Source organism: Canis lupus, chromosome 4 (genome assembly GCF_003254725.2).
Source record: "Canis lupus dingo isolate Sandy chromosome 4, ASM325472v2, whole genome shotgun sequence".
NCBI classification, from domain to species: Eukaryota; Metazoa; Chordata; class Mammalia; order Carnivora; family Canidae; genus Canis; species Canis lupus.
Genome location: NC_064246.1, coordinates 53,124,903 through 53,151,875, shown reverse-complemented (window position 1 = coordinate 53,151,875; position 26,973 = coordinate 53,124,903). Strand labels below are relative to the sequence as shown.

The window sequence follows — 26,973 nt, the reverse complement described above, 5'->3', positions numbered from 1 at the left end:
ATTCATGACTGACTCTGACAATTTATTTAAAGGCCCATGCTGCTGAGCTGGGCAGAAGTGAGGACAGAGGAGAAATTGCTCGGTCAACCTTAATCTTACAGGGTTGGCCCTGTGGTCATTACCTCATGTTGCATTTCTTGTGTTCCCCATTCATGTCTTTCCCACAGTTTCCAAAGGTATCCCCGGCCACATTCACCTTCTCAAAGCAGAGATCAGGAGCAGGCCGGGCTCCTGGGTGAGCAAGAAACATTTGTCAGCACATTAGCCAACTTTTGTAGAACTCAGAAGCCCCCCAAAGTGCAAAGCTAGCCCTTGGTAAAAAATTAAGAATTTTTGGGGGGAAGGAATGTTCAGCTTTTTCTTTCTGTACTGTTTTTGGGTACCCCCAACTTCTCATCAAACCCTGCTCATAGAAAAAGGGTATATACCAGTTCTTTATACCTTACTGAAGTATTATGTCTGTGAGAGGTTTGTGTGTTTACCTTCTCTGTAAGGAAAAAGCTCTGTCTTATTTCAGATTGTAAAATAGGTAATACATGCACAAAATTTTAAAGAAATGAAATATGTCTTTATTTTTCTAAGTAGCCATTCCAGTTCCTACTTCTCCACAACCTGAAGAAGCAGTCACAATTAGCAATGTATCTTCTAAAGGTAATTGTATCTCTCTATCTTCTAGATACAATTCTTGTATCTCTTCTAGAGATAATCTAATAAAGAATGGCAGTAATTCTATTCACTGTTCTGCATCTTGCACTTTGGGCTTATTGTAGGAGGTGTTTTTATTCAGTACACACAGAGTTGCCTCCTTCTTTTATTCAGCTGCAGAGTATTCCACTACATGGGTGTACCAGGATTAATTTAATCCGTCCTACTGAAGGATATATGGGTTGCTATTGCTATCACTAACACTGCTGCAGTGGAAATCTTTATAAATCTACCTTCACATACGTGCACAAATACCAGGATAGGATACACTCCTAAGTTGTGGAATAGAGGGGTCCAAAGAGAAATTCATATAGATTTTGATATCTTCAAATTGCTTTCCAGAAAGGCTGTACTCTGTGTTTCCCCACATTCTCCACGCTACATTATCACCACTCTTACCATCATAGTTATGGTATTATTATATTAACTTTTCGGTCTTTGCCAGTCTGACATATGAGAAATCCTATCTCGTAATAGTTATCACTTGCTTCCACTTAATATGAATGAGGTTAAATATTTTCTTACAGCCTAGGGCCATCTGAATTTCATTTTCTGTTCCTATGCTCTGCCCATCTTTCTGCTGGATGATTATTCTCTATTCACCCACTCTGGGAATTTAAAACATCAAGGACCTTGGGAAGGACACTGTTCACTGTCTCTCTCTCTCTCTGAAAGTCTACTCTGAGTCAAGGGGAGGGAGACAGGGAGTATCTAGAGAGGCCATGTTGAAGTCAAGGATCTAAGCTACGTCGGGGGCCTGACGGAGTGGAGGGCTGGCTTGGAAGTAGTGGGGTGGGAGGAGGGCCATTCTGTAGGAGGTGCCTTACCAGGACCCCAGAGCTGCTGGCACTGTTCCTGGTAGGTGAGGCACATGCCATTGTAGCAGTAGGCCTGGCCACCCTCACAGGGGGTGCCGTCCATCTGGTAGAAGTTGGTGGGGCAATGGGGAGACTTGCCCGTGCAGAATTCTGGGAGGTCACACTGCCGTGCCTGCTCACGGCACAGGGTCCCAGGGGCCAGCAGCTGAATGAACCAGACGGGAAAAACAGTCAATGTCTCAAATGCCCTCAATTCTTCCAGCAAAGAACTTGTGAGCATCACTCTCGTGAGAGTTTTCCCATTTCCATTGTTCCAGAGACCGTCTTTGGCATGACCTCATTAACTTAAACCATCATCAGCCTTCTAATATGAATAATGACTTAGAGGTTTTCAAGGTGTTTTTTCACAAATGTTAACTCATTTCCTCTTCTCAGCAGTTTGAAGAAGTAAGTAAGAATAATATTTATGCAACAATTTACGCAACAATTTACAGTTTACTAAGTGTTTTAGTAATCATGGCTACTTTTGTGAAGCCCCCACTTTAGTGCCTGGTACCAATATTACCTCATTCACTTTTCATGAGAGTCCTAGGTAATATAATTATCCCTGTTTTACAGATGATGAGACCTGAGGCAGAGGAGGTTAAGCAAGGTCCCAAAAGTCTGGTGGTCAGTAAGTGGTGGAAGAGCCAGGCCCCCTAATATATACACACAAATGTGTGTAAACTAGTATTCACACATCACCTCTGAATTTACAAAGCATTTCAGCAATAATATACTCCCGTTACTGAGCCAAGCACTGGACTAAGTTACACATATTGATCCCATGTGAGCTTCACAATATCCATGAGGCAGAAGCCGTTATTTGCCTCTTTCTGGAGATAAAATAACCAAATAACCTGATCAATAGCACAGCCATGGCAATGATAAAGACTAAGTTTGCCATTTGAATCTTCCAGTCTCACTGAGTGGTCAGTGTTACTGACCACCCCATTTTACAAATAAGGAACCTACACTAAGATGGTTACTATGCTGCCCCAAATTGCACTACCAGGGCTTGAAATGAAGGTCTCAGACTCCAAGCTTCATGTTTCTGCACACACTTCTCTCCAGAAAATCCTTTCTGAGACTTGAACTGAGTGGACATTGTCCATGCTTATTCTCAGGCCATGGTCCAAGCCTCAAAGGACTCCCTCCTCCAACCAACCAACACAACTCCATGAGGAGATGCCAAGTCAACCCTAGAGTCAAATCAAATGGTGAGTTTCCCCATAAGAAAAGCTACATCTGAGAACAGTGCCCTCCTCTTCCCTCCTCCCAGGTGACCCCACACCACCCGCAGGGCTTTCCTAGGAGAGAAGGCAGAGAACAGGCCATGCTGAGCAGCTTGCTAAAAGCATGGAGTAGGGGCGCTTGGGTGGCTCAGTGGTTGAGCATCTGCCTTTGGCTCAGGTCATGTTCCCAGGGTCCTGGGATTGAGTCCTGCATCAGGCTCCCTACAGGGAGCCTGCTTCTCCCTCTGCCTATGTATCTGTCTCTCTCTCTGCATCTCTCATGAATAAATAAAAAAATTTTTAGATAGATGATAGATAGAGCCTCTTGTTGCCGGTGGCCCTGTGTGGAGGAGGAAGACTCAGGACACATCTCTATCACGAAGGAGGATAGAGGTAGAGAGGACACACCTGGAGCCAGTGTGCCTGGGTTCAGATCCTAGCTTCTTAACCAGCAGTGGAGCCTGGGGCAGCTATTGAATCTCTCTGGGATGGCACGGAATAAATGGGATAATAACTTTCTCAAGGGATTGTTACAAGGACTGTATTCAAATAGAGCACTTCAACAGTTACCTAGCTCGTAAAGAGCACTCACTCAGCAAGTGCTAGGTGGAAGCACAGGTCCACAATTCTCATCCAAAACTTTGGGGCCAATGGGCTCCAACTTTTCAGGTTTCAGAAAGCAGACGTCACACATGTATACATACACACAGGTGTGTATATACATTCACATGTTATATAGGTATATTTATTATATGACCCCCCCAGCAACACCTGGGATTATACTTTATTAACAAACACATTAATTTTTCTACAACAAAATAGAAATATTCACTTTAAGTGTGTGTGTGTGTTTTAAAGACCATAATTATGTCAATTCAGGTAAAATTTGCTACCAGAAGAGTTAAGAAACTTTTTTCCCAGTTCTTAGAATTTTCTGAATTTCAGAATTATAGATAAGAGACTATAAAGATATAGTAAGATTAGTAGCAGTATTTTCCACATCAGGAGTGTAGGCTCCAGGGGTAGAAAAATGTGGTTCAGCCCCCTCTTGCTGTGTGACCTGGGATAAGCCACTTATCCCCTCTGAACTGCAGTTTACTCATCTTAAATTGAGGATATTAATATACATTTCATGGGACTTTTGTGAGGCTTGAATGAGACAATATATATAAAATTCCCTGCATAGTGCCTGCCATCTACTAAGTCCATTAATATTAACCAAAATTTTTATGATGATTATTATGATCTCCAAATAAAATCAAGCCTACTCTCTCTGGATACCCTTTTTTTTTTTTTTTTTTAAGTCTTCCATCTTCCAGTATGCACAGCCCTCTGGGATGATTTGAAGCCAGGAGGCATGGTATAGAAAATAGTAAACTTCATCCCAGGGGCCAGCCCAGATCCATGTTTCTGAAACTTTGATGCCATCCCTTCCCTGGGATGGAGGCTGAATCCTGACCATCAGCCCCCAGCAGAACACTGGGCTGTCAGGTCAGAACGCTGGAGCTCTGCGGGGCGGGGTGGGCAAAGGGCCTCTTACCTTACACTGGTGACAGCAGGCTCCATGGGCACATTCCGCCCCTTCTCTCAGGGTGCAGTTGGAGGCATTGCAGCACGGGTTATTACATTCCTGCAGAAGCAGAGGGAATGTCCATGAGCCTCTGGGGCAGCAGAGCAGGGAGACAGGAGTTGGGGTGGAGTGAAGCCCTTCATCCACATCCCACATTTCCCCAGCCCTGCCCCCCATGCCCTTGGGGCCCAGGCTCCCTAGAAAATTTTTACCAAAAATTTCATTTTATAGGTTTATAATGAAGGTAATGTATATTTATCACCAAAAATACATAAATGCACAATCGCCAGCAACATCACAACACAGACACAACTACATTTTGATTGTGAATATTTACCAGGCATTGTCCTCTTCACATATAGATACATGTTTAGTTTACAAAATGATAGTATCCATACTGCTTTTTAATGTAATATAATATGTACATTTGCCCCTGCAGTCTTGTGTTCTTCCAAAACACGATTTTTAGCATAATATTATACTATATAGGAATTCTGGGATTTATTTTTCTCATTCCCAATAGAATGTCCAGAGACCCTGTCTTCTACTGCTGCCCTTCTTGCCCTCACAGCCCCAGGCCTCTTATCCCATAAGAAAAGGCCATCAAAAGCAAAAGCTATGCTGCAATAAGGTCTGAACACAGTTTTTTGTTTTAAAGATTTTATTTATTTATTTGACAGAGAAGGAGAGCACACAAGCAGGCAGAGCAGCAGGCAGAGGGAAAGGGAGAAGCAGGCTCCCCGTCCAGCAGGGAGTCCGATGCAGGACTCGATCCCAGGGCCCTGAGATCATGGCCCGAGCCATGGCCTTCCTAAACCTTTACCACAGATCATACTAACTAGCTGAAGGTAGATGCTCAACTGACTGAGCCACCCAAGACAGCTGGGTGAGCCTCCCAACTGAACACAGTTCCTTAGACTGCTCTCCCCATCGGTTGCTCTTCCTCACTCTTCACTGGCTTGGACCTTTCTGAAACAGAAGGTCTTTAGGGGTTCCATGCTCTCCTCTCTTCCTTCTTGCCTTATGGGTCCTGATTTGCTGATGTACAGCATGAAATTTAAAAGATGATGAGGGGCACCTGGATGGTCCAGTCAGTTAAACTTCTGCCTTAGGCTCAGGTCATGATCTCAGGGTCCTGGGACCAAGCCCTGCATCAAACTCCCTGCTCGGTGAGGAGTCTGCTTCTGTCCCTTTGTTGTTCCCCCCACTCGTGTTCTTGCTTTCTTTCTCTCCCTTTCTTGCTCATTTTCTCTCAAATAAACAAAATCTCTAAAAGATGATGAGACACCCCAATGACCCCAAGTGTCCTTATCACACCCCTACTATATTCATAGGCCTATCTATCCCAAACCATTTCTTGACAATGCGCCAGGCAGGCTCCATGCATAGGTCCATCACAGCCTTGTGAGGCAGGATTATTCCCATTTCACAGATGGGGAAATGGAGCTCAAATAAGTCCTATGCTGGTCAAGGTACACACCCAGCAAGTGCTGCACCTGAATTCAAGCCATGTCTGCTTGGGGACTGTCCCATGCTAATGAACCATATCATAACCCTAACTGTCCGGGTCTAGCGTGTTGGAGGGACACATTACATGCCTGACTATGATGCCCATCCACTTGTTTCCCGTAAGAGAAGGAAAAGGATACTTTCCGTCCATTAGTCTCCCACTATCCCAGGCTCCAGGCAGACCGTGTTCCTTCCCACTTCAGGGCATAGTTCCTCCTCTCGCTGAAATGTGCTTTCTCTTCTTGTGCTCCTCAGTAACTCCTAACTTAGCCTTTGGATATGGGATCAGAAGTCACACTCCCACCTGAGTAGAGCAGCTCTTCTCATACTGCAAATGCTCACAGCACAATATCACTGGCCTTCCTAAACCTTTACCACAGATCATACTCATATACTTTTGTAATTATTTGGTCAATGTGTTTCCCCCAGTAGATGATATGCTCCACAAGGACAGGAACCATGTCTATTTTTGCTATCCATCCTATCCCTAGCACCCAACATAGTGCCCCACACTCAGTAAATATGTGCTGAACATAAGCCAACTGGCTGAGCCCACTTGTGGATTGCTCCTCAACTCCACTAGACTCTCCATGGTAAGACGGACAACTCCCTCCTTTCTGATGGGTCTGGACTGATCTCTCTGAACTCATGGTGGTGGGGATGGCAGAGCCTCTAACTAGTTTTTATTTTATTATGAAAGTTATGTGCTGACATTAAAGACAAAAATCAGGGGTGCTTGGTTGCTCAGTCAGTTGAGCATCTGACTTTGACTTTGGTTCAGGTCATGATCTCAGTGTCGTGAGATTGAGCCCCGAGTCAGGCTGTGCACTGAGTGTGGAGTCTGCTTAAGATACTCTCTCTCCCTCTCACCAAGCTCCACCTCTGCTCTCTCTCTCTCTCTCTCTAAAACCATGCAAAACTAAAAAACAAAAATCAAACCATAGGGAAGGTTATAAAATCAAATAGTCTTACACACACCCTCAGCCTCCCCTTCCACAATTTACTGTTTTGCATATGTTAACGTGCATATCTTATCCTCCAGAAAATAGACATGAAACTATCCAGTTCCGCTTTTTTGCAAAAAATAACACACATCTGTCAAAAATGACAGCACCATGCTGCATGCCCACCACTCATTCTGAAGAGAAGGAGGAAACAGCTTGCACACAAACAGTTCTGTTCCTTCTTCCTGCAGCAGCCCTTTCCAGACCTAACAGTATTTCCTACATCCTCTTTCAATCATCTCTTCTCTAGGCCAAGTAGCATAAGCTTATTATTTTAAGCATCCTTAGGGCCCAGGTTCAAGTTCATATATCCAGCTGTGTGGCATTGAAAAAAATATCAGTGGAGCTGGAGGACAAGGAAGGCCATCTGTAACTGCCCTGGGGAGGAGATTATAGGCTTTGGTTAGACCAGACACTCACAAGGAGAATCCCACCCTGACCTGGACACCAACAGTGCCAACCTAAAACTGAGAGGGTCTGCAAAAATGGTCCACATCTGTTTGGTGACGGGGTCTTTAATAGCCAAGTGAATGTGGGAAATGCCTAAGACTCAGAAGTGTTCGGTGGCATTCTCTTTGACTTTAAGATTTGAAACCAGTGCACAATCTTCCCTTCCTGCTAGCACTACCATGCCACCTTACCTCTTCCTCCCCACAGTCACATTCTTCCCCATCTTCCAGGTAACCGTTTCCACACCTCCGGCCTCCATACAGCGTCCTGGTGTCTGGCATGTTGGAGAGACACATCCCACCGCCTGACTGCAGATACCTGTCCAGCTCCTTCCTGTTGCATCCATTGAACACTCTTGGAAAGGGATGCCTGGCAGAGAATAAGGCTGGAGTTGATTGGGAATCTGAGCAGCAAGCAGCCAGAATAGTCTTAATCCTGCTGCCTATGATGCTGATTCCACCTAGACTCAGACCCCCACCGTCTCACGCACACACATTCTGTCCTCTTAGAACATCGCTGATACATTCTCTTACAATTCTTTCTAACCACCCCATAATGTTCTTTTTTCCCCTCACTGTGCAAGGAGGTGTCTGAGAATCAGAAGCAGCAGTTTCTTCCCTTTGTAGGAAGAGGTTGCAATAAATAAAGGGTTATGAATATGTTACAATAGGTTTCCTGAGTCTTAGAGCTGAATAAAATACTAGCCAACCCAAACTTTTCCTGAAGCTTTTATCAGATGGAGATTTTCTTGGAACTGAAGACCAAGCCAAAAAAAGCCAAGATCATGGGTTTAATTTTTTTCATTGGGCCAGTGATCTTATGACCTCTATTCTAAGGATGCAGACAGCACTCCAAACTCAACCAGCAATTCACAAATGCATAGTTTCATCACCAGATTATGAAAGGTCCTGGGTCCTGCTATTGGAAAAAAAGAATCAGAAGTCATATATTCTCTAGCAGCAGGTCAGTACCACAATTTGGGTCTATAAAGGAAGAGTTATCCTGTTCTAAACCAACTAAAAGTTATACACTGGAGGTTTCCCTTCAGTTGTCAGCTCTGTCACCAGGAATTTGTGGCCAACAATTTTTAAACTACTTTAGTAGTTTATATTTGCCTCTAGTTTAAAAACAAAATTGTGTAGTAATTAATATAACTCTCAACCACAGGACTATAAATATGCTTTTTAGATTGAGAGAGAAAGGGATGGACTTCATGGTAAGCTCTTAGGGATTTGAACATGACCCATGGAGCTGCATCCTGCACGTCAACATCATCCTTTGTATGTCACAGCCAAGAAGCAATGGAAAACACCGGATGATGGAACTCCAAGAAAAGTGCATTTCCTCTTAAAGACACTGAAATACCATTCCCTAAGAACCATAAGTAGGCTCTAATGGTCTGGGGTAAAGGGAACACAAACTCCCACCATGATGCCTTCAAAAGAGCAACTCAGGTCTTGGGAGAACCCAATGTTCTCTGCTGTATGAGTCCAGATACTAAATATTAAGAGTTGTGGCTGTTTCTCTTTCAAAGGCTCTGGTTAAAAAAAAATCCTCACAAATACAGGGAGATGTAGCTGGCTTGTTCTTATCCTCATGGTAAATGCAACCTGTAAATTCCTGGAGGGGTCACTATGCAGGCATGGATGCTCCCCTCCCTTTTCCTTGTTGGGTAGGCTACATCAGAATCTTGAATCAGCACTGACCAAATTTCCTTGGGACGGAGAGATTGAAGGGTTGGGGCTATTCAACATAGGTCCTCTTCAAAAATTCAAGAAATGAAAAAGAAACATGCGGTCAGGCCAATTTTATAGCTGAGAACTCTATGACAGAAATCAAGTATATCTAGGGTTCCACCAGCACCAAAGTACCTGCTACAAACCTAATGTTCCTTGCACACATTTGCTTTCTTAGTTCTCTTTCAATTTCTTTGTTGTAAACTGCATTTCCCTCCATGGCCCCTGCAAGAGGTATAACAGAGGCTCCTAGGGCCAACTGGGAGGAACACTTGGGTTATACTGTCCTCAAATGTTCTGCTCTCCTTGTCATGGCGCTTGACTCACCCAGTGGCAGCTGCCATGATGCACCCGCCATCAGCTGCGCTGGCTGAGCAGCATTCTGCAGAATCGTGGCTCATGCCGAAGTTGTGGCCCATCTCATGGGCCATGGTGGCAGCCACACCAATGGCATTCTCAGAGTGGTCCTGCCCAAGGAGAGAGTTAGAGTCAAGAGGGCAGCTCTCCATACTCCCTGTTTCTGTCTTTTCTTAGCCAGGCCTCACAGCTGTCCACTGATTCCATGAACAGCACATCAGGCTCGGTGATGAAAGCCTGTGCTTTAACTGTCATGCTACATCTGTGGATGAATATAGGGTAGATAAAGGGGTGAACAAACAGATGGAGAGCAGGCCTCCATCTACTTCACAGGTTAGAAATGGATAGTCAAAACAGTCCCACCAAGCCAGAGAGAATTTCAAAAGAAGGCAGTAATTTCCTAACCATGACTTTGAGACAAGCAATTGTTTCATAATAACATGCATAAAAACACAAAACTGAGGATTAAAAAATAATTTTTATCTCTATTATCTACTGTATGTTCTCCAGCCCCTGGTTTGGAACACAAGAGACCTAGCTGACATCACTAGATGTAATGTAATCACTTCCAGGGTTCTCCTGAGCTTGAAAATTGGGGATGAACTATAAAGAAATGAAAATTCACCCCTGGGTACCTCCATCTCTTAGAACTTAATGACTTCATTTTAAACAACTGCCCTACTTGATGTCAAGCTTTTTTTTTCTCCCCCACAATAATAAATATAAACATTTTTTTCCACATTTTTTCCTCCTGTCCCATGAGGCAGTTTTCTGCCTTCTGCAGCATCAACATATTGGCTGAGACTCACCATGTTGACTCCTCCAGACTGGTACACGGAGCACATGGCCATGAGGGGGGCCAGCCCGATGGTGGTGCCATGGAAAGACATGCCCCTGCAGGAAGGAACAAGAGAAGGTCACTCAGGAGTGGACAGCCCTCATGGCGTTCCTTGGCCCTGCTGACATTGCCAGATCATTCCCAAGGAGAGAAACCCCGGTATTCTAGGCCAGTTGGACAACTTCCAGGTCACCACACCTCTCACCTACTCTCTCACTGCTTCAGAGAAATGGAGGGAGCAAAAGGTCACTTTTTCCCACAATATGCCCAGAGCCCCGTTCCCTGGAAGGAAATGGGCAGGGCTCACAAAGCTGCATCCCATTCCTGCTGCAGAGGAAAAGGTCAAGGGGAGGAGCTGAGGAAAGAGTGGCACAGGTCCTGATGCTAATATGACTCATGAGCACTTCTGTCAGCTGCCAGGGTCCCATTGCCATATCCCTGGCTCTATGGTATGTGTATGGGTATGCGGTGGGGGGATTGGGCAGCAGCTGTGGGGGCTGATGCTTCATTTCCTCATCACCCTGGGGCCAAGGAAACAGATGTGTCCCATCAAGAGCCTCACAAAGTGCAGCTGGGTGCAAAGATGAGCTGTTTCTGCCTCTGTTTTGCAATTGTGAGGCAAATCTGCCAACAGCCAGCTACATTCCTCCAGTACAATGCATCCCTCTCTCAGCTGTATCCATCCAGGACAGGGGAGAGGGAATGAATAAAACACCAGTATTCTCAGGCATGCCACAAACATGGAATTTATTTAAAGGCTCCACATGGAAATTCATTATGTGGTGCTTTCGTATCTCCATGTTTATCTTCTCATCTAGACCATGAGATGTTTGAGAGCCAAGATGACCTTATTTATTTGGGTGTCACCAGAACTTAGCATAGAATCTGACACACAGAGGGCACTCAATAAATGTTTGCTGAATTGAAGGCAGATTGTTCTTTAGAGAAAAAAATCTGCAAAAGAACACATAAAACATATGCAAATCTCTATGAAGCCCCACAGGTTATCTTATAAACTTAGACATGGCCCTGAGGAAGTCCTACTGGACACCTGGATTCAAGGTCTTGCCCAAAGCAGGACACCAACCAAGCTTTGCAAATTCAAGCAAAACCCAAAAACTTCCTAGGTGAAGGTTCCATTGTGAAATAACCACAGCCAGAGTTTGGGTACATTTATTTCCCCATTTCTTTTTAAGAGTGAACAAATGATTATTGATTCAGAGAGATATTTTTAGGGAGCAAAAGGAAAATAGCCTTGCTATGTCTGTGCCTTTTGCTACAACTGTCTCAGAATACCATTGGAAGTCAACACTAAAAACATCAAATGTACACCCCTCCCCTGGGGGGTCTCATGTGCCACCATGATTCCCAACACTATCTGTTCATTTCTCTCCAGGACTGAAGAAATTCCAGCACAACACCCTCCACCCCCCAATGTCTCCCTCCCACCAAACGCACGGTTCCTACACTATCTGCCACTGGAACTGGTTCAGGGTCTCAGCCCTGAGCCCCCAGGAACAACGTGAAGGGCAACCTAAGGAAGCCTCTCTTCTGCTACTGCTTTGGGAAATTACCATGCCTACTAAAATAAAGCACCAGGAAGACCCAAATGAGCCCCCTAGAAAGTCTGTTTGATGGCAGCCCCCAACAGTCAGCCACTTCCTGATATACACCCAACTGTTTCAGAGGTTCACCTGAACATGGCCTAAGTCTAATTTTCTCACCTAGATCATAAACACTTCTTGGGGTTGTTAAGACTCTTAGGGTTTTGATATTTTCCTGGGTGTACTGGGGGCAGAGCACACATCTGAGAAGTAAGTGATTATTTAGACCAGAGAGGCAGGATGGCTAGTACCACCCACTCTCAGCACTGGGGGAGGGCGGCGGACAACACAGCACCCGCACTGCAGGCAGGGGCTGTGCAGCCAGGCCCGAGGAAATGCACATGGAAAGAGGCCACTTACGTGATTAACTGTGCGTTGTCATGGTTCTTCTGGGTGAGCAGCTTGCGCCTCCAACTGAGAAATGACCATAGAGTAGAGTAGGGGTTCTCGGAAACTTCACACATATTCCCGTGAGTCCATACTTCCAAGCCCACGAGGGCAATCCGGATGTTCAAGGATCGGTAAAACTGAAAAAGCACACACGAATGCCACAGCATCATCTGTCAACACCAGGAGATTTATATGCCCCTCCCTAGCCTCAGCACTTGGAACAGGGGCCGGATTTCTCTCCTGTACATTCCTCGAAGGGCATGGAGGCAATAGGGGCTGCTGTTCACGTTTTTCAGAAGGAATCAATGAGATGCTGAGAAAGATACACAACGTTCTGGTGCCAGAGATGGGTCATTAAGCTTAGAGGAAAGAAGCCTGAGATGGAGGTTTAGGCGGTTCCTATAACCAGAATTACCAGAATTACAGAATATGTAGTCTTTGTTTCTGGCTTCCTTCACTTAGCATATTTTTGAGATTCATCCATCTCATGGTCTATGTCTGTCATTATTTGTATTGCTAAATGGTATTTCGCTGTATGGAGATACCAAATTGTACAGAGATGCATTTTTGTGTGAGGTCTCCCACTCATTTTGGAGTAAATGGGTATACATAATATACAAGTAGCTAGATACACTTATTCTTGAAAGTTTCCTTTCCTGTCACTGGAGCTGTTTGGGCTTTGTCACAAAGGCCACAAACAGGTGGCCAGCATGAGACTGCGAAGGTCCCAGATACCGTTTAGAGTTCTGTCCAAACCAGAGATCCTGAAATTCTATAAATGAGACCTGACTCCCAGGTTCCTTCAGAGTAGAGCTACACCTGGTGTTTGTGATGTGGTATGTTTCACCTCGTGCACATATAAACAGGAAGAGCGTTTTCTTTAAAGCAAAGTACTACTGGGGGCACCTGGGTGGCTCAGTGGTTGAGCATCTGTCTTCAGCTCAGGGTGTGTTCTCAGGATCCTGGGATGAGTCCCATTACAAATATACGTATCTGCCAAGGTGGAGCCACTTTAAAGAGTGAGTTTTGTCTTGTATCTGAAATGGATACAAGCGTATGTTTAAACTGCAAGATTTTTACTTGCTAGAGAATCTGTTTTAATATAGTGGTTTGGCCTCTGATTATTTATAGGTTTTGTAAATTTTAGAATCAATTTCTCTTTAAGGTGGCTCAGATTTTTCAACTCTTGTGCACATAAAATTGAGTTGAAGTTCATTGTGCCTTTTTTTCTTTATCCAAATTTTGAGTTAAAGCTTCATATGGTAACTGCATCCTGTTCAGACACTGTAGTCGAAATTTTTGAAACTGTGTGGTGTTCACTAAAAGTAGGAATAACAAAGTCAAAGCTAATTAAGGTCACAAACTTCGGTGAAACCCTTAAAGTCCAAATCTTCTTGATATTGTGAATTGTACCCCTTCCAGGTTAGTTTCTTCTGGACCCTCCATACTCCTTACAGTTACCTTTTAAATTTTGCACACATTGAGATTAAATTGGGCCTCTACTGTGCCGATTCCTATTTCCTCTTGTGTTTTAAGTGCGAACTAACAACATAAGTGAACATTAGCATCAAGTAGTGCAGACATATGTGTGCATTTGCTTGATTCAATTTGTTGTGACCTTATCAGTTTGGAATTGGAATTGCGCCATTTCGTAGACAAAGGAAACTAAGTATATTGCTGCACTTTTAAGTTTTCAGAACAGTGTTGAAAAATTGCATTGTTTTTATTTTTTTTAAACTCAGTTAAAAAAGACTAAAACATTCTTTCAAAAGAGGCATCTAAATGTGTTCCTAATTTTGTATATGGGCTTAGGTTTTGTAACCAATAAAAAAAAGCTGCTATCAAATACGATAAAAAAAAAATTTCTTCTCCCTCTGCCTGTGCCTCTGCCTCTCTCTCTTTGTCTCTCATAAATAAATAAATAAATAAATAAATAAATAAATAAATAAATACAACCTTTAAAAGAAAGAAAAAGCTAAGTACCACGGAAGGCATAGGTTCAAAGGATTCTTTGGCCTACCCTAGAGATTACTGAGGCAGTTACTCTGAAAAAAAAAAAAAATTGCACGCAAATCTAGGTCACATGAGCAGAAGATACCATCTTAAATCCAAAACTGGCAGGTACTGCAGCTGCTAAAAACAACAATCGTAACATCAATGTTTATCAAGCACATTCTATGTCCCAAGCACGGAAGCTTAGAAAAGTTCAGTAACTTGCCCAAAGTCTTAGCAGGAGGATGGTGGAGCCAGGATTAAGGCCCAGATTATCAGATCAGACCCCAGAGCCACTCAAGACCCTCATTGCTTCAGTGCTGGCCTATTACACATCCAGAGACTCATCTTGCCCCCCAGAAGTTGTGGTGTAAGATGGGCTCCAGATTCAGTGAAGTAGCAGTTGATTTCAAAGGAAAGTCATTTTCCCGTTTTGTGCCAGGTCAATCATTACAGAGAATAAAGGGTTTGAACTTGCTGCCTGAGGGAGCTTTTAAGGATGTAAAACTTGGCTTTTTCACAGTTAAGGAAAAACATTTTGGATTGGGTTCATGGTTCAGCAAATTAGTGCCACTCCTTCCAGTTTTACAAGCTGCTGGATCAGCAAGCCTCAGAGAAGTTGGGTTTGCCTTCTTTCACCCTAGCCAGGGTGACTAAAATCAGCTGCTCAGGAGAAAACTCAGACTACTCTCCAGAAGGGACCAGCCAGGCAAGGCTAGGGGCTTCAAATACGGGCCAGGCCATGGTATCTTCTCGCTTCCATTTTTCATAGGCACTCTTGGTTCTACCACCCAGACCAGCTGGAGAGTTCACAATGGGGAGGCCCAGCCAAGTCTGCCACCTGCTGGGTCTCCAGAACAATAGATGTCACATGGTGAGAACGGGGTCTGCCTCCTGTATACATACCCCCAGGAAACAAGCTTTTTCTGTTTTCCCAGATGTTGAGTGTTTGGGATGTAGGATCATTTAAATGTTATTGTTGAATGAACTAAGAGCTAGAAAGACAACTGAGCTGTGTCCCTGGAGGCCTTCCTTCCAGGAAATGCTGATGTTTGACTTTCACCTGCCACTGAACACTGACCAGTGTTTCCAGAGCCATCTAAGGCAAAACAAAAACACAGACCATTAACTCTCCCATCTGATGACTTCGGAACACTACCAAGTTTGCTGGTAAATCCAGCAAAAAAAAATTTAAATTCTCTTCTTTATCTTCTGTTTTGAAAAAAATAATTTCCCCTTTAGATCTGGGAACCATGAATACCTAATAGGCCTGGAGTTAAGCATCAAAAGTGCTCTGAGTGCCCTGAAATTGTACAATGTTTTCAGATTCTCTCTCTCTCTCTCTCTTTAAGATTTTATTTATTTATTCATGAGAGGCACAGAGAGAGAGGCAGAGACACAGGCACAGAAGCAGGCGTCCCACAAGAAGCCCGATGTGGGACTCAATCCCCGATCCCGGGATCACGCCCTGAGCTGAAGGCAGACGCCCAACCGCTGAGCCACCCAGGCATCCCTGTTTTCAGATTCTCAAAGAGACCCGTGACCCCAAACATTAAAATCTAACTTTTAAAAACCATTTACTACTGGCCTATCAAGAGAGTACTGTAATTTAAGGTTATCTATTCTACTGCATTTTGTAGTATAAAAAATACCCTTTTTCATATAAGCAAAGTATTTCCAAGTCCTAGACCAGCCTGTTCTAGTAAAATTCAACAATTTGGGTATTTCCTAATGGCATGATTAAAAGGTCCTGATCTGGGAAAGTTAGCTATTCACACAATCTAAGAGATAACTAATTTTAGAACCATTTTACAGATGGAGACTATATAGATTGGCCCAAAACAACCCATTCAACTTTTAAGGCTCTGTATCTTTCCCATGCTGACCTACCCCAATCTTCCCCTAAGTCAGAAAATGTGGTCACATGAGCAGAAGATACCATCTTCAGTGGCATGTCACTCAGATTGACTGGCAGTGCTTTCTACAGTGAGAAGAATTCTGAGACTGTGTGGGGTTCAGCAGGAAAGGGTGCTGGGCTCAATTACAAATGTCTGCCATGGGTACCGGTAAGGAGACTTTTCAGTATGTAGCCTCATATTTCTCATTCTTGCCTGAAAAGGAATAGATCCCTTTCAGCTGCAATGATGAAAGAAACCTTCACAGTGTACGCTTTCTAAAAAGTGTTGAGCTTTTTACCTGGAAGGAAGCTTAGAGAACCTTAAAGCATTCTTAAACTGGGCTCTTCCGTGTCCTAGGTTCCCTGGAAGCCATTGGCAAGGGTGAGGAGAAGGAGCAAGAGGATAGCACTCTGGATCCTCACCCCTGCTTTAGTTTAGAGAGTTTGTCATTACCTGACTTTTATATTAGACACTGGCATAAGATTTCATTTAAAAGAAGGGTTCCACCAGGAAAACAAAACCATTGAAGCCATTGATTTAAGCCAGCCCCTCTGCTTTGTAAATTAAAAGCATAACAAAACAAAACTGCAACCCAAAGAAGACAACTTACCTGGCTGGCTAAGGTCACATAGTTGAGGGCTTTGTCATGACTACCCTAAGCCTCTATGCCACTGCTATTGCCTCTCAGAAACTGTGGGGGGTAAGCAATCCATGAGGCAGCTGAGGTACCATGTGATCTCCTGTCCTGTGGCCCCTCTAAGGTGCTGGCACCTTTCCCACAAAGTACACACCTGGTCTCACCTTATCAACGTAATTGGCGATCTCCATGAGCTTGTGTTTGGTGGCGTCCTGGTCTCGCCGATTCTTCTGAAACTGAATGGAGCAAGCAGAGCTAGGTGAGGCCCCAGAACCCCTTCCTGGACCCTCCTGTGACCCATTTCTTATCTTTCAATTAGCTTTTGTTTTCTCCAACCTTCTATAAGCAGTTATTTTTATTTTTATTAGTTTTTAAAGATTTTATTTATTTATTCATGAGAGAGAGAGAGAGAGAGGCAGAGACACAGGCAGAGGGAGAAGCAGGCTCCATGCAGGGAACCTGACGTGGGACTCCATCCCGGGTCTTCAGGATCAGACCCTGGGCTAAAGGCGGCGCTAAACCACTGAGCCACCTGGGCTGCCCTTAAAGCAGTAATTTTTATACAATTTCTTCTCCCCTCACATACCCACCCTCCACAGTGTCAGCTCAGGGAGGGCAGAACCTGGGTCACATTCATCTTGGTATCTTCAGCTGTCAGCTCAGTCTCAGGCACACAGTAGGCATATAATAGTCGTACAGTAAATTGAGGTCTCTTCCTTTAGCCCTTGAAGTCAAACCTGTTCTCCTGTCCTCCAAATTATCAGGTCTCCTGCAAACTCTCACTGGGGCTTAGAAGTGGGACCAATCTGGTCCTTGCTTTGGCCATCACTCCAACATGAAGCCATCATTACAGGGAGCTCATGAGGCCTCCCTAAATGCGACTGATCAACATTGATCAAATCACTGCTGAATGTCTACCATGTGCGAGGCATTATGCCTGGCACTAGTATGTGAGATCCTGGTACTGGCCTAGAGGACCTTACATTAAAACAGAAAGAGAGGGGCACCTGGGTGGCTCAGTTGGTTAAGCTTCCAACTCTTGGTTCCCACTCAAGGTCATGATCTCAGGATTGTGAGATCAAGCCCCGCATCAGGCTCTGCGCTCAGCAAGGAGTCTGCTTGGGATTCTCTCTCTCCCTCCCCCTCCCCCTGCTTGCTCTATCTTCTCTCTAAAATAATCTTTAAAAAAAGAGAGAGCCAGAAATAACAACAATGACAGATTCTGTATTTAAGGCATACACAATTAAAATGGACACATAAATAACTGCAATGGGAGGCCACGCCAATGACAAACATGGTGCTGGCAATCAGTACCCTAAGACTGTGGCAAACAGGCTTCATCTGGCATGTCACTCAGATTGATTGGCAGTCCTTTCTACAGTGAGAAGAATTCTGGAGACTGTGTGGGGTTCAGCAGGAAAGGGTGCTGGGCTCAATTACAAATGTCTGCCATGGGTACCGGTAGGGAGACTTTTCAGTATATAGCATCATATTTATCATTCTTGCCTGAAAAGGAACAGATCCCTTTCAGCTGCAATGACGAAAGAAAGCTTCACAGTGTAAAGCTAAAATCTGCTACAATTGCAACCTAAATTTGCAAATGATGGGCATGTCCTGTATGCGGCCATTGTTACAGAGAATCCGGGTACCTATCTGACTTACCTAGTGCACAGTATATATGTTACTTCAATTCCAACCCTTCACATCACTCCTCCACCCCATCCCACAAAAACATCCAAGCAAGAATATTAAAAAAAAAAAAAAAAAAAAACAGCCAGGTAATACATGTTGAGATATGTGTTGGAAAGAGGGTGTGTCCTGGCCATGATACAGGGGAGAAAACAGCCGCTTCTATTCTTCCATTGCTGTTGGACTTTCCTGGGCCTCCTCAGAACTGTCACTTGTCAGAACTGTGGATCATCTCACTTCACCCTTGCTTTCTAGAGTTCAATTCAATGCAAAGCCCAAGACTTGGACCTATGACTTGTGAATCCTAAAGTTTCTCTTAATAGAGTGATCCAATTTCTAAATTGGTCTCACTGCAGAGAAAGTGTTGCAACATTTATTGAATATTTATTAGAACATCAGAGTCAGATTTCACTGTTTTCCAAATATATTAATCCTATCTTTGAACAACTGCCTGATAATACCACTGTTGCTGATGGACAATATACTCTGGACAATATACCATGTTGTCCAGAGGAGCCTCAAGCAGGGGTAGCAAACTTTCTATAAATAGATTGTAAATATTTGAGGCTTTGTAGACATACTGTGTCACCTCTGCTCACTCTGCCACTGCAGCTCAAAGCAGCCATGGACAATACACACAGCAGGAAGCATTTGTTCCAGTACAACTCTATTTACAAATACATGTGGTGGGCTGGCTTTGGCCAGAGGCTAAATATAGTTTGCAGACCCCTGATCGAAAGAAAGAACTCTATCAACCTTATACTTTCTAGGGTGACATGGGAAGTAAAACGTGGAATATCACCTGGGCTTTGCCAGCCACCCCACGTTCTTTCTGGAACATATCAGCACTCTGCGTGCCTGTTTTTACAACTATCCTATATCCTCCTACAACATCCTATCTTGCTCCTTCCCTGCCTGGATTTCCCATTTCACCTGAGTAATGAATAAACAGAGGACTGGCCCAGGCTCTCCCACCTAGGCTCAGGGAGTGAGCAGCTACTTGGTCATTTTTACTCTAATTACTCACTCTCTGGGCGGCTCTGCTCCCTGCACCGGGTTCAGAGCCCAGAGATGGAGCCTGGCCTATCTCAGCACCAGGTTATAAATCACAGATAAGGCAGCCCTCCCCTTCTCTCTCTTCCCAACCTCTTAGATTAATTAATTGTCAGGAATACATATCTGCCTGCAGAGGATGAGAGGCCACTGGGAGAGAAAGTCAGGGAGAGGGGGTGTGGGGAGGTGAGGATTTGTGAGCCTGCAAACCCAGCCTGGCTGATTACAACCCCCACCAGTGAATCATTCAAAGCCCAGAACCCTGAGAAATGAGCACATTCCTGATCCACAGGCTGCACGAATCACGCCCTGTCAGCAATGCCTATGGGACTGGTGCTGGAGGCTCTCTCCTCTGGAACAGGAAGATGGCCCTAAACCACACCATAATCCTAGAGGCCCCTTGGGAGCCACTCTTCCTCTTGGGGCTTTGCTGTGGCCCTGAAGGTCATGATATTGAAGATGCCCAATCCCTAACCCACCCCCAATTCTTCAGCTTCCAGAATTTCACACCCATCCAGTCTTAGAACCCTGCAGCAAGATTGCACTGGGGAGAGTGCAGGGCCGAAGAGGAGGATCACCCAACCTTTACATTAGAGCAGTGGGGTTTCTATATACTTAACTGTGGGGGTCTCAGGAGCTTTATCTGAACAAAAGATTCTGTGGCTAAAAAAAAAAGTTTCAAGACCACTGTATGAGATGATCTTAGATCATCTAACAAAAGCTCAAATGGAAAAATGTCCTGGAGTCAGAGGAACTCAGCCTTTTTTCCAGCAGCCCTCTCACCACAAAGCAGTCCTGCCGGGCAGGGGCCAGTGTCGTTACCTCTCCCCATGACCATGGGAACCTCGGCTTTTAAATCAGCTTTAGATTTTGCTCCCCACACCACTCCCCCATCCTACAGGCACACCAGTCTTTGGAAAGGAAAACAAAAGAAGAAAAAAAAAATGGAAAGGTTGCTGGAGAAACCAATACCTACATCAGTTACAAAGCTAAATTCTTCTCAAAGCAGAACATGATGCTCCCTTGGCCTGAAATGCCCTTCACCTCCACTTTTCTGCCCAGTTAAGGACTCCTTGTCCTTTAAGGTAGCTCAAGGCCACGTGCTCCTGCATACTAACGCTCTCAAAGGCAGCTCTTCCAGCACGAAGCCTAGTGTTCTTTCCATGCCCTGCACTGCTCCACGATCTGTGTTTTGGGACCGTGGACTAGGTAAGGCCACCTTGGGGAGGTAAAGCTCCCTGGAAAGAGCTGCATCATCTGGATGGGGCATGAGACAGGTGGAGCTCTGACGAGTTCCGTCCTAGGGGACCCCAGGTGAGGTGGCAGCGTTAGAACACGACGAGTGTTCAGCTCATCGTGACTTTCCCTGCCCAGATGTGCTTAGTTGTGATTAGGTCACTATATGAAGTGAGAACTGGACGTGAAATACGGCTAGTTTAGGCAAATATGGGCTCTGGAGCCTGATCCCATTCTTTGGGTGTCAACTTCAACATCATCAGCTTGGAGCTTTCCCCAATTCCTAAAGCCATGTCAGATCTTTCATGACCTTTGCTCTAATTCTCTATAGAGATCGATCTTGGCAGTCACCACACTTGAGTTTTTGTGCCACTTTTATAAACTTTGGTGTCAGGGGCAGGTCTATCTTAATCTCCTGGGGCCAAGTACTGTGCTTGACACATAAGAGAAAATCAAGATACTGTTGATGAACAAATGAAATGAAAGACTGAGAGGGATGAGAGTTCATCAAATCTCAGAAGCCAAGGCCAGTCAGTGAGAACCTCACCTGATTTGAGAAATATAGAATTAAAGGGCAAAAAGCTATTCCTTAGGTCAGTAGTTCTCAAACTTGCTTGTGTCCAGAATCACCCAGAGGGCTTGTTAAAACATGGATTCCGGGACCTCAGCTGCACAGATTAGGATTTAGCAGATCTGGGATGGGGTTCAAGAATTTGCATTTCACAAGTTCCTGGGTGCTGCTGATACTTTGAGGACCATTTGGTTCTCATTTGGCACCCACATGATTATAAAATGGATCCACCCATGGGAACAAAAATTGTATATTCAATCAGATGACTGAGAATATACTTATTATCTTTGCAAAAAATTTTTTTTGAAATTTCTATAGAGAATTTATGGACTCCCTAAGAATATACACCCTAACTAAAAGGTCTCAGACTCAGTTTAAGAAATGTTAATCCAAATAACACTAGTTGCCCTGATTTTCTATCTGATTAATGTATTGAGCCAGAAGAGATTTTTCTCGTTTTTTTTTTTTTTTTTTTTTTCCCTCAACTATTTAAAAAATAGCCAAAAGAGCCCTTGGTCAGATTTAAGGCCAAAATCACATGATCAACTGGAGAAAGTTGAATGTTTCAGCATTTCACCCAAAGTGGCTGGAAGCCTGGAATGGCAGCTATCAAGAGAGTAGCTTTTCCACTAAAACCCATTGGCTCCCCCTTACCTCTGCATAATCAGCCACGAGGTAAAGCTCCACATACTTCATGGAGTGTAAATCTTCCCTTTTCATCTAAGAAAGAGATATAAGCAGATCAGAGCTGTAGAAATGGTGGGCATGCTAGTTAATAATGGCCCTCCTTACTGACTTTACACTTGGCATTAGAGACCATGCTGGCTATAGTTACCATTACCCTCACTACACCTTCAGCCCGTCATCTTGGTCATCGATGGGGCTGCTCGGGGACTATGAGTCAAGTCCTTTATACTCAAAAAACAATAAGCTGGGGTGGCTAGTTCACAGGCCAACATACTGTGAGGGAACACGCTGACAATCAAGTTCCCAAAAAGCATTTAAACCACATACCTCTATTTTCAGTATACATAAATACATGCGTTTTGTGCATATGGTTAAGTGGCTATTCCAAAAGGGAAGGCATGGTTTTTTTTCTCTCACATTTTAAAGTTTCTGAAATTAGCATCTCAGAGTTTTATAAATGTCATAGTGTTTTTTCCCAAAAGTTTTTCCCAAAGGCAATTATTCCATCCAATACAAGGGTATCTCACATAGCAGTGAAAAAGATAAGAACTTAGAATTAAAAAGAAAGGCTATTTCCTCCCTCCTGTCCATCTCCTTTAATTTAGGAATACTCCTGGATCCAAAGTAAGGACATCCGAGGGGACAAGCATACCACCAGGTTGGCTCTTGCACTGAGACTCACCCTGCGAGGTCGTTTCTTGGTCTGGTTCATAGAAGGAAGGACCCTGTCCCCAGTGATGGACTTGGAGTACTTGAACCCACAGTTCCCCAGGGGCAGCTTGAGATGTTCAGATCTGTAAATAAGGTGGTGGCCCTCGCTGTCGGGGAGGGGCTCGATGATGTAGCTGAGGTTACTGCTCACCGTAATCAGTCCTCTGTCAATGGGAGAAACAGAATCTCTGGTCAAAGACTATAGTCCTGGAAAAGTCTCTTGCTCAGGCCTCGGTTTCTCCATATGCAAAATGACATGGTTGGTTTTGATCACTGTTTCTTTACTATGGGGTCATGTATAGTATGGGGTCTCTTTTGGTGAGATTCTGATGCAAACTCAGACTTTCCCTGCAGAGAAATATGCATGTGTATATGAAAGGTGGTACATAATTTCAGATACTAAAAGCTTATTAATTAAGAAGCTCAAAGCTTCTAAAAAGGCCCACCAGGGGCAGTTAATAATATAAAGGATGGTAAGACCAGGATTCCAAAAAGCCTCCCAAACTCAAGCACCGCATGTGACAAATCAAAAGTTGCAACTTATAGGTTCAGAAAAAGATGGTCTGTAAACTGGAAAATAAACACTGGCCTGGGGGTGAGGAAACCCACGTTTTGGTCCTCACTCCAACAGTAAGCTGTCAAATGGTCTTCAATGCACTTCTTAAAAAAAAAAAAAAAATCACTCCAAGCCTCAGTTTCCCCTGTGTAAATGCAAATGATAATTTACTAATTTAACAGGATTCCAGATGAGGGATCCCTGGGTGGCGCAGCGGTTTAGCGCCTGCCTTTGGCCCAGGGCATGATCCTGGAGACCCGGGATTGAATCCCATGTCGGGCTCTCGGTGCATGGAGCCTGCTTCTCCCTCTGCCTGTGTCTCTGCCTCTCTCTCTCTCTCTCTCTCTGTGTGACTATCATAAATAAATAAAAATTAAAAAAAAAAAGGATTCCAGATGATTAAATGAAAATATTTTTGTGTACAGAAACCAAAGCCAGAGGCATCACCGATGGCACTCCTAATAGTCTCAAGGAGGCCGTCTTTTAGTGAAGCCAAGAACATGTGACTACTCTTGGCTCCCAGTTATAGATACAAGCACTGAACTCAGAATAAGGACATGTGTTCATTCATTACATTCTTTCACCCACTGAACTCTTAATCTGTACTAGATGTGATCTAGACATAATCCCTGTCCTCAAGTAAGTCACAGCTTCATTGGAGGATGATCATTCATTCTATAAGTATTTCCTGAGCTCCTTCTATGTGCCATGCACATAGAAGAACTAGTTGATGAGCATGGAGAAGTGAACAGGATAGACAAAGGGCCTGCCCCTCTGAAGCTTACACTCTGAACCTGGGAATAAATCACTAGAGTATATAACAGAGACAGCAAAAAGAATTCATCGCCCCCAACACGGATGGACTGGATACAGCTGCCTGGGAGCACTCCATCAATGCAGCTTCTGAGAGAAAGAGTGCTATGACCTGTTATCGATCACGATCGCAAATAATCCCTGGTGAGTACAGGCCCATGTAGCAGGTATCTGCCATCCTTGATACAGTAAGATGAATACTATAGCAAGGGAATGCACTGAGTCAGGGCTCTGGGGGAGGAAGAAGCCCAGTAACGAGTCCGAGGGCACCAGCAGCATGTCATGGGATCCCAAACCTGAGGCCCCCATCTGTCCAGAGAGTTCAAAAGCTAAAGTATCTCCAAGTCAGGCTTTGTCACTCCAAACCGGCAAGACCTCTGTCTGGCTGTCCCAGCTTCCACCTCCACCCCTCCTCCCTCAAATCCCCACCCAGGCTCTGCCCTTTGGGAAGAGCCTGTGATGCTTGTGGGAGAGATAGCGCCAGTTTGTGATCAGCAGCAGCCTTCCTGGAATCCATCCCTGGCTGACCTCACTCTGGTGCCAGGGAGCCTGACGACTTCCCGGTTGCCTCACCCAGGCTGATGCAGCAATCTGGGACCAGCCCCTCAGCCGGACACCCAAGGTGCTCCCCTGAACAGCTGAGGGTGGGAGTGGGGCTAAGAGCAAAGGTCACATCCGCTCTCGAGTCCAGACAGGAAAGGGCAGAGGGGAGAGCCACTGTGGGCATCCTGTTCCCAAGCTTTCTTCTCATCTCGCCTGACCAAGGCCCCTCCCATGACCTCAGTTTCCCCCAATGGCTCCAAACATTGGAAACAGAGGGCTTGACAGCAAGTCAGAGGATGGTTTTGTGCCCATCAGGTTGTGGCTGTGAAGATAACACCCAGTGAGTGGAAAGTTCCAGGCTTCCCTTGAATAAGCTTCTGGGTCAAACAGAACAGAGATAAAGCCAAAGCTTGGTACATGGTGAACAATAGGAATCATGGTGGCTATACAGAAGCTTTGCTATGGTCCAGCCACTATGCTGAGTATTTTCTTCTTCACACCAACATTTCTGATCCTTAGAAACATTATCCCCATTGTACAAATAAGAATACTAAAGTGAGGTGAGGTTAATAAACTGACCCAAAGTCACACAGGTAGCAAGAACCCAAGCAGTCTGGTTCCAGATCCCACAGCCTTAACCATGATCTCACACTGCTTCTGTCACAACAGCCCTGGAGAGTGGGTCAGAAAGATAGCCCCCATCTACAGATGGTTACAAGTGACAGGCACCAGTCCCTCTCCCCGGCGGTGGGATTGGCCTGTCCTAAGTAAGATATCAGTCTGCTGGGAGATAAGACGAAGGAGGCTGTTAGCCTACTTTTCATTGTTGGATGCCATTTTTTTGAGAGTTAACCGCAGGCCAGGCACTGTGCTTACAATCGTCATTCTTTTTTCATCAGTGTTACTAGGCACCATCAGAAGTCCCACTTCATAGATGAGGAAACTGGGCCCTGGAGAGATTAAATAACAAAGTCTACTGGGTATCTGGAGCCCAAGGTTTGAGGTCCACACTCTGGGCTGTCCATCAGTGAGTTCCAAACTGATGGGTCAAACTCCCAGAGCTACCTATCAGAATATTCTATGGAGCATATTAAAAATACAAATGTAGGAGACTCAGAAATCGTAGGCTGGAGCATCTGCGCTGTAAACAGTCCTGCGGTAATTCCCTGCACAGTAATACTCAGGAAGTTTGGCCTGGAGCCCAGGCGTGGTGGCAGGAGCCTGTCTTTTCACAAAGCCCCAGACAATTCTGCTTCAGAGAGTGGGAAGATTCTACTTCGAGAAGCACAGGCTCAGGAGGACACTGAAGGTCCTTCTGGCAATAGGACTCATGGCTGCTTCCCGCCCGTCCCCCTACTGTGGTCCTTGGTAATCTGCCCCATGGCACCGTGGCCATCCTCCCAGACTACCTGGCTTGGAGAAGAAGCTGGCACAAGCCCCAGCACTTTACAGTGAGCACCAGCTTTAGACAACAACAGTCGGGGAGAGGGGGATAGATTTCTTAGAATCTAATTCTCAAAGGCTTCCCTATCTCCACCCCCAAATCCTGCTAGCTGCTCTCCCCTGAGCACCCACGGGTCATTTATCTTCCCAGGAGCCTCAGTTGATCTAATTTGCTAAATGTAAGCACTGGCAGAGCTTAGCCAGGGGGCACGGGAGGGGAGTCCAGGAGGCTGGGTGGCTGGAACCTCCCACGCTATTTTCTATTCCATTCTCCATCCTATTGCTCATTGTTAAGAGTCTGATATAAATGAAATTATACAGAGGAACCCTGGCAGGGCAGGGCAGGACAGGCAGGGAGGAGCAGATGATTCATGTTTAACTCCTTTTTTTTTTTTTTTTTTCATGTTTAACTCCTGAATGACCATGGGACTTAGCCAAATGCACCCTTGAAGGACCGAGGCAAGAAGTACTTCCTAGGAATGTGTCCGTTCAGAGCTAAACCTACGGGGACACATCCCACGTCCCTACATCTGGGGCTGCCCTAAGAGGTAAACACCCTGTTACCCTTCCTTCCCTCCCCTCACTGCTCCCCATCCCCACCCCAATCTGCATCCAATGAGAAGGAGGTACTGGGAACATGAAAGGCATCACAGAAGGAAGGAGGTGCAGAGGTGACCAGCTCCCTAAGGGATGGGGTGGCAAGGCACAAGTGGGGAGGGTAAGCTGGGGAGGGAGACACAGCTGGGCCTGAATTCTGGCTTTGCGTCTCCTAGCATTGTGCCAAGTCAATAATGCTGGCCAGCTCGCACTGTGGCTATGATAACTGACTGAAGTAAGGGAGCCATTCAGTAGTCATTCAACCCATATATATGGAAACTACTATGTGCCA

General features: G+C 44.9%; 1 protein-coding gene across 1 annotated transcript in view; it reads right to left on the bottom strand.

Moving 5' to 3' along the window:
- Positions 1-26,973, bottom strand: part of ADAM19 (ADAM metallopeptidase domain 19) — an 83,797-nt gene that overhangs the window by 13,801 nt on the left and 43,023 nt on the right. The window contains exons 6-15 of the mRNA XM_025435441.3: positions 22,701-22,893; positions 21,986-22,051; positions 16,947-17,018; positions 12,226-12,392; positions 10,233-10,317; positions 9,394-9,533; positions 7,522-7,699; positions 4,338-4,427; positions 1,533-1,728; positions 123-231 (exon numbers count right to left, since the gene is read on the bottom strand). Of these exons, the coding sequence (XP_025291226.1) occupies positions 123-231; positions 1,533-1,728; positions 4,338-4,427; positions 7,522-7,699; positions 9,394-9,533; positions 10,233-10,317; positions 12,226-12,392; positions 16,947-17,018; positions 21,986-22,051; positions 22,701-22,893 (1,296 nt within the window). The remainder of the gene's footprint in view (positions 1-122; positions 232-1,532; positions 1,729-4,337; positions 4,428-7,521; positions 7,700-9,393; positions 9,534-10,232; positions 10,318-12,225; positions 12,393-16,946; positions 17,019-21,985; positions 22,052-22,700; positions 22,894-26,973) is intronic.